Raw genomic sequence first — 8,012 nt, forward strand, 5'->3', positions numbered from 1 at the left:
GGCTGCTTGCGTTGTGGCCGAAACGTCGTGAGAATTATTTTATTATGTTTTATTTTTATTATTTTATTATTTCCATTCTACGTGACTCTTCGATTCTTGTTACGGCACTACCTGGCCATGTGAAGGGGTTTACCATTATCCTCGATTTCAGTTTTCACCACAATTCTCAGCGTCTCGGTGCCCAGACTCCCGTCATCATTTTCTTGCTTCACGACTGCGTCTGCACACAAAGACAAAGATCCCCCGTGTAGCCTGTAACAGACTGTAGGGGCAAGTGCTGTGAGCGAGTAGCAACAGCAGCGCCTATGAACACACAAAGACAAAGATCCCCCGTGTAGCCTGTAACAGACTGTAGGGGCAAGTGCTGCTGTTGGCAGCAGCTATGAAGGCCGGCACGGCACACGAGGGGGGTGGGTGGCCAGCACCACGCCCGGCCGCCTTTGTCTCCCCAGTGGCGATGTTTACTACACTACTATGCACCGCACCAAGTACTATTTTTGAGGCTGAATCGACCTAGGGGAGGCCCAGGCACCGGTTCAGATAATCGTCACTGGTGGTGTTGGTGGCCGTGAGCGGGAATCGAACTCGGGTCGCCGGGTTCGTAGCGCAGCGTAGCGCTGACCGCTGCACTGCCGTGTGTGTGTGTGCTCCTGCACACAGAGCCAACTCCACTGAGGTCCTGGATTTTCAATGTCAGATTCGGTCTCCAGAGATAAACCAGGATCCTCAAATGCAATGAGCCGATTGTTTCAGCCCAGTTACCAATTGCCGAACAATTAATTGCACTGCATTTTTTTTTACGACCTAATTTGGCTTGTTTGATATTTTTATTATTTTATTATTTCCCTTCTACGTCACTTTACCGAAAGAACCAAAGAGTATAGGAGTCAAGTTAAGTGAAAACTTCGATTTAAAGCTTTCGTGACTGCAGGGATTCATCTTCTTGGTTCTTTCGGTAAAGTCACGTAGAAGGAAAATAATAATAATAATAAAATAATAAATAATTCATTCAGACTCTGTCTTCTCGACAGACCTGTTCTCCACCTGAGGACGGCTGCTTGCGTTGTGGCCGAAACGTCGTGAGAATTATTTTATTTTGTTTTATTTTTATAATTTTATTATTTCCCTTCTACGTCACTTTACCGAAAGAACCAAGAAGATTAAGTGAAAACGTTGAAAAAACACCGGAGGAGAGGGAGTTGCCACACTCACTCACCACTGTGCACATCCTGGGCACGTGTGGCCGGGATGTCTGGACCCATCCCCGGGTTTTGATTTTCTTCTTGTTTGACGAAGGGCGGGTGGCCGTGTGAATCCATCTGGGAAGAGATGGGGGCAGGGGGGGCCAAAGAGACGAAACTAAAGCACCACAGCTAGCGGTGAAGATGTCATGCAGGGCAGTCTTGCACGTCTCTGCCACACCACTAACAGAGTTTCTAGATTTGAAGCTTTCGTGACTGCAAGGATTCATACTCTTAGTTTATTCGGTAAAGTCACGACGTAGGTAAAAAATGAAATTAAAATTAATTAAAATAATAATAAATCAAGACATTTCGGAGGCAACACAAGTCTCCGTCATCAGGTGGGACCGTCACAGCCAGATTTGCTGTATCAAGTGAATCAAGTGATGCAGCAAATCTGGCTGTAACGGTCCCACCTGATGACGGAGACTTGTGTTGCCTCCGAAACGTCGTGATCTTTATTATTTTATTTTTTATTTATTTTATTAATTTTAATTTAATTTTTTACCTACGTGACTTTACCGAGTGAGATGGAACAGATAGAGATTAGTCCACACTCTCTGCTATAGGAGGGAGCGAGATGGAACAGATGGAGATTAGTCCACACTCTCTGCTATAGTTCACATCTCCTAGCCACTGAACCCACGACCTCCTGTGTACCAGGCGAGGTAGTTAACATCTCCTAGCCACTGAACCCACGACCTCCTGCGTACCGGGCGAGGTAGTTAACATCTCCTAGCCACTGAACCCACGACCTCCTGCGTACCGGGCGAGGTAGTTAACATCTCCTAGCCACTGAACCCACGACCTCCTGCGTACCAGGCGAGGTAGTTAACATCTCCAGAAGTGGTCCCGATGTCTTGTAACACCCCACCCAAAGTAATGTTTTTAAAATCAAAGGTTTATATTTAAAACGGAAATGAACACGCAAATGGGGTGGGAGGTAAACCAATGGTCGTGGGTTTTATTTAATTTGTTGATATTCTTAGGTTTTTTCGGTAAAGTCACGTAGGTAAAACATCAAAATTAATTTTGATGTTTTTATTAATTTGTTGATATTCTTAGGTTTTATCGGTAAAGTCACGTAGGTAAAACATCAAAATTAATTTTGATGTTTTTATTAATTTTGATGTTTTACCTACATGGTGACTTTACCGAAAAAACCTAAGAATATGAATCCTTGCAGTCACGAAAGCTTCAAATCTAGAATTAAGTTGTTGGTGGCCACGAGACATCTGGACCGTGTACACAGAGCGGTGCCGTTTGCAAATCCACTGCTGGATGAATGCCTCCAACTCCACGCTGTGCAAGGCACTGGGGGATGGAGTGGGGGGGTATTTGACCATACTTCACCACGCTGTGCAAGGCACTGGGGGATGGGGGGGGGGGTATTTGACCATACTTCACCACGCTGTGCAAGGCACTGGGGGATGGAGTGGGGGGGTATTTGACCATACTTCACCACGCTGTGCAAGGCACTGGGGGATGGGGGGGGGGTATTTGACCATACTTCACCACGCTGTGCAAGGCACTGGGGGAGTGGGGGGGGGTATTTGACCATACTTCACCACGCTGTGCAAGGCACTGGGGGAGTGGGGGGGGGTATTTGACCATACTTCACCACGCTGTGCAAGGCACTGGGGGAGTGGGGGGGGGGGTATTTGACCATACTTCACCACGCTGGTCTTAGTGCGGGTTCGAAAAACTCACCTCGAGTTGACTCTGCGAGTTGGACACTCACCGCGTCTCTCTGTGTGTGTCTCTCTGTGTCTCTGTGTGTGTGTCTCTCTCTGTGTGTCTGTGTATCTCTGTGTCTGTGTGTCTCTCTGTGTGTCTCTCTGTCTCTGTGTGTCTCACCGCGTCTCTCTGTCTCTGTGTGTGTCTCTGTGTGTGTCTCTCTGTCTCCGTGTGTCTGTGTCTCTCTGTGTGTCTGTGTATCTCTGTGTCTGTGTGTCTCTCTGTGTGTCTCTCTCTGTGTGTCTCACCGCGTCTCTCTGTCTCTGTGTGTGTATCTCTGTGTGTGTCTCTCTGTATCTGTGTCTGTGTATGTGTGTCTGTGTGTGTCTCTCTCTGCGTCTCTCTGTGTGTGTCTCTGTGTGTGTCTCTCTGTCTCTGTGTGTCTCCGTGTCTGTGTCTCTGTCCCTCTTGTCTCTTCAAGTCTCTGGCGACCTCCGCCCCATTAAACTCCCAGCAAGCGACAAGATGCAGCCCAACAGGATGGCATCCTCATCTGGACACTTGTGTTGCGACCGAAACGTCGTGTTTTCTTTTATAACTTTTTCTTCTACCTACGTGACTTTACCGAAAGAACCAAAGTATGGATTGCTGCAGTCACGAAAGCTTCAAATCAAGATTAGTGCGTAGACTATTCAGAGTACGGGGCACACATCCATCAGTGCGTAGCCTATTCAGAGTACGGGGCACAGCCATCAGTGCGTAGACTATTCAGAGTACGGGGCACACCCATTAGTGCGTAGACTATTCAGAGTACGGGGCACACACATCAGTGCGTAGACTATTCAGAGTACGGGGCACACATCCATCAGTGCGTAGACTATTCAGAGTACAGGGCACACCCATCAGTGCGTAGACTATTCAGAGTACGGGGCACACCCATCAGTGCGTAGACTATTCAGAGTACGGGGCACATCCATCAGTGCGTAGACTATTCAGAGTACGGGGCACACCCATCAGTGCGTAGACTATTCAGAGTACGGGGCACACACATCAGTACGTAGACTATTCAGAGTACGGGGCACACACCCATCAGTGCGTAGACTATTCAGAGTACGGGGCACACCCATCAGTGCGTAGACTATTCAGAGTACGGGGCACACACATCAGTGCGTAGACTATTCAGAGTACAGGGCACACACACATCAGTGCGTAGACTATTCAGAGTACGGGGCACACACACATCAGTGCGTAGACTATTCAGAGTACGGGGCACACCAATCAGTGCGTAGACTATTCAGAGTACGGGGCACGCACCCATCAGTGCGTAGACTATTCAGACTATGGGACACACACATCAGTGCGTAGACTATTCAGAGTACGGGGCACACCCATCAGTGCGTAGACTATTCAGAGTACGGGGCATACCAATCAGTGCGTAGACTATTCAGAGTACGGGGCATACCAATCAGTGCGTAGACTATTCAGAGTATAGGGCATACCAATCAGTGCGTAGACTATTCAGAGTATGGGGCACACACATCAGTGCGTAGACTATTCAGAGTACAGGGCACCTCCCCCCCCCACAATTCAAATGTGACGTCCTGGCTGATGTGGGAGGGGCTGTGTCTGGTGACGTTGCGGTCACGTGGACGCTCCTCGCACGAGAGAACGTGTTTCCGAAGCGCCGTTGCCGTTTGTTTCACGAACTTCCGGTGCCCAATCCGTTGTGGAGTCACTCGACTTCCCCAGGAGGACAGACAAACAACGCAGAGAGTGTCGTCATCGTCTCAGAACTTTATTCTTGTTGTTGTCAATTTAGTTGACCTGTCCCCCTCGTGGATCGTAACGAGGGGGTTCGTAACGATCCACGGGAGGAGAGGAGACAGAGCGGACCGGCTACATATTCACTTTAAAATGAACGAGATTTCAAACTAATTTCTTTAGAGCTGCTTTTTGTCTTCGGGTTGTTGTTCTCTCGCCACCTCTGATTATCACGTATGATGCAAAACAAGTTCAACATACAGACTATGCACTACAATACACACTACACTATACACAATATAAAATATACTATACACTGCACTACGATACACTACCATACACCAAAACACAATATTAAATTGAAATCTCATTTTTTTAGCACCACTTTTTGTGTTTAGTTTAGTGGGCTTCTCATTTTCTCTCAACCAGCCGGAAAACCTCCTTCAGCCAAGGTCTCTGAAAAGGTCTGGACTGCATACCCAATGCAGCTATTGCAGCTACATGAGCCACAGTCCTGAACCTCACCCATTTCCTCTCAGCATCAGAAGGAGATGGGGGGGGGGGCAATGCCAGCCCCAGTTGCAAGCGATGTTTGAATTTCTGCTAGCAACTATCCTCGGTTGAAACCAGGCCGCTGTGGGTTTGAATGGGGTCCTAGATGGACACCCACTCCCAGAGTGGAGGAATGGCAGGCACATCTTGCAGATGAAAAGCCGATAGTTGGTGGGCAGATCAACTCCACGGTACGTCCTGGTGTCAAGGACATGGGCTCGCATCTGCTGGTCCATAATTATATAGTCCAGGAGATGTTCTTGCTTGGACCCAGCATGAATCCTTGATGTTATGTGGATGTGCTAATGGCGGAACAGGGTGTTGGTAATTACAAGCCCATGGATTGCACAGAAGTCTAACAACCTCCTACAATTATTCTTGAGTTGATCTTTCCCATGCCTTCTGATCACTCTAACCCGAGGGGCCACTTTAGCTAGCACCTGGAACAGGAGGTTGTAGAATGTGTCCGACACATCGGCCTTGTCTGCATCCCTCCACTGGTATTCATCTTCGGTTGGGGCATAAGCAACCACCACCATTTCTCGCCTCTTGTTGATGGGGAGGCGAGCCCACAAGTAGCCTGGGACTTACAGCTTCCCACACCTCACCGCCATGCTCCCACACCCTCTTCATTCGTTCAAAAGTGCCACTCCACACAAAGACACACATGTACATGCAAACGCCATCCCCCCCCCCCCCTTAGTTTGGAACTACATAGAGAACGCATTCACTGATGCTCGCGGCAACAGCGACGAAGCTGCGATTGGAGGCTCTTGCCGCCGAGTGCGTCACGGAGTGCCTCTTAAGGTACGAGGGCAGCGAGAACCCCTTTCCACACTCCCCGCACACGTGCGGCTTCCGGCCCGTGTGCAACACGGCGTGCGCGTTCAGCTGGCACCGCTGCGCGAAGCCCTTCCCGCACTCGGCGCACGCGTGCGCCCACTTTCCCGCGTGCGCCGCGCGGTGCATCCTAAGGCGCTCGCGACGCGCGAACCGCCTCCCGCACTCGTCGCAAGCGTGCGGCCTCTCGCCCGCGTGCGCCGAGGCCGTGTGCAGCTTCAGCTGCGCCCGCCGCGTGAACCGCCCGCCGCACTCGCCACAGGCGTGCGGCTTCTCTCCCGCGTGCGCCGCCGAGGCGGCGTGGGCGCTCAGCTGTGAGGCGCGCGCGAACCGCCGGCCGCACCCGTCGCACGCGTGCGGCAGGTCGCCAGCGTGCCAGGCGAGGTGGTCCCTCAGGTACTCGCGCCGGGTGAAGCGCTTGCCGCACTCGGAGCAGGCGTGCGGTCTCTCGCCCGTGTGCTTGAGCGAGTGCTTGGCCAGGTCCAAGCGCTGCGCGAAGCCCTTGCCGCACTCAGAGCAGGCGTGCGGCCACTCGCCCGTGTGCGTCACCGAGTGCTTGCTGAGGGCGTAGCGCGTCGGGAACCGGCTGCCACACCGCTTGCACCTGTGCCTCCTGCCGGCGGTCGCGGTCTTCCGGCGTGCTGGCTGCGCCTTCGCGCACCGAGCGCAAGCTAATGGGGTCTCACTGTTGCTGCTGTTGTTGTCGTTGCTGTTGTTGTTGTTGTTGGTGCTGCTCGTGCTGTGTTTGGCTCTGTCCGTCCTAGTTTCGTAGCGCCTGCCCTTCCCGCACTCCTCGCACGGGAGTCCCGCTGCTTTTGCTTCGTCCGCTGCGTACGCGAGTGCGTTTGTAAAGGATGGAAAAAGGCGTCAGTACAGTTAACCGATGGATGATTAGTTAAACTATTGGACTGTAAAACTAATGCGATGTCCATTTCACACACTCACCTCTTCATTCACTCACCCACCCATTCGTTCGCTCACCTGCTCACTCATCCACTCATTCATCCATCCACTCACTCACTCACCCACCCACTCAGAACCAGCTGGGTAAACGGCCAGAACTAGGTGACTGGTAAAGGCTATTTTAAAGAGGTGAGTTTTCAAGACAGATTGAAGTATAGCCTACGACTATATTTGTAATTACCGCGATTGTCTTATTCCTCCGTCTTTATAAAAACAACGGCGCGACTACGACACGTCTCTAAATAAAATTAACGCCGAGGCGCTTTCGGTGACGAACAAGACACCACCCACCCACCATCCTGCAACTTGTCGGACGTCATCGGAATGGGGAAAAGGATTGAAGAAAGGAGGACTCACCTTCATCCGTGTCCCCCTCTGATAACTCCACCTCGATGAAGTTCTGGTCTGGAGCGTCCGCACGCCCACGGGAATCGACCGTCTCCTCCGGCTGCCTCTCGCTGGCTCCTTCAACCTTAACGATCTTTAAATCCGGAGCTGAAAATGTAACAAAATACAGACACGGTGAAATTAACGAGTAGACACTCGCCAGCAATGTTACGATTTACAATGCCAGTGTGTGTCGTATGCCCTCCTCCACCCGACACAGCTGGATGACTAAAGCTGTCAAGAGAACAAACGCACTGCACACTGGTATGCTAAAGAGCAAGCCACAAGGTTTAACGATCAAGTAGGACGTGCCTTATTGTTCAGTCTATGGGCAGTGTTAGTCTATGGTGCAGTGTTGAGTTTATGGTGCAGTGTTGAGTCTATGGTGCAGTGTTGAGTCTATGGTGCAGTATTGAGTCTATGGTGCAATGTTGAGTCTATGGTGTAGTGTTGAGTCTATGGTGCAGTGCTGAGTCTATGGTGCAGTGTTGAGTTTATGGTGCAGTGTTGAGTCTATGGTGCAGTGTTGAGTCTATGGTGCAGTATTGAGTCTATGGTGCAGTGTTAGTCTATGGTGCAGTGTTGAGTCTA

At 50.6% G+C, this 8,012-nt stretch overlaps 1 protein-coding gene across 1 annotated transcript in view; it reads right to left on the minus strand.

The window, feature by feature from the left end:
• LOC133360643 (zinc finger protein 616-like) overlaps window positions 1-7,506 on the minus strand; it is a 29,191-nt gene extending 21,685 nt beyond the window's left edge. Inside the window, exons 1-3 of the mRNA XM_061579439.1 lie at window positions 7,392-7,506; window positions 1,217-1,319; window positions 134-220 (exon numbers count right to left, since the gene is read on the minus strand). Coding sequence (XP_061435423.1) covers window positions 134-220; window positions 1,217-1,319; window positions 7,392-7,397 — 196 coding nt within the window. The 5' untranslated portion in view covers window positions 7,398-7,506. The remainder of the gene's footprint in view (window positions 1-133; window positions 221-1,216; window positions 1,320-7,391) is intronic.
• Between the last annotated feature and the right edge of the window lie 506 nt (window positions 7,507-8,012).

The sequence above is a fragment of the Lethenteron reissneri genome, chromosome 69, assembly GCF_015708825.2.
Source record: "Lethenteron reissneri isolate LAM-NWPU_2019-01 chromosome 69, ASM1570882v1, whole genome shotgun sequence".
Taxonomy (NCBI): domain Eukaryota; kingdom Metazoa; phylum Chordata; class Hyperoartia; order Petromyzontiformes; family Petromyzontidae; genus Lethenteron; species Lethenteron reissneri.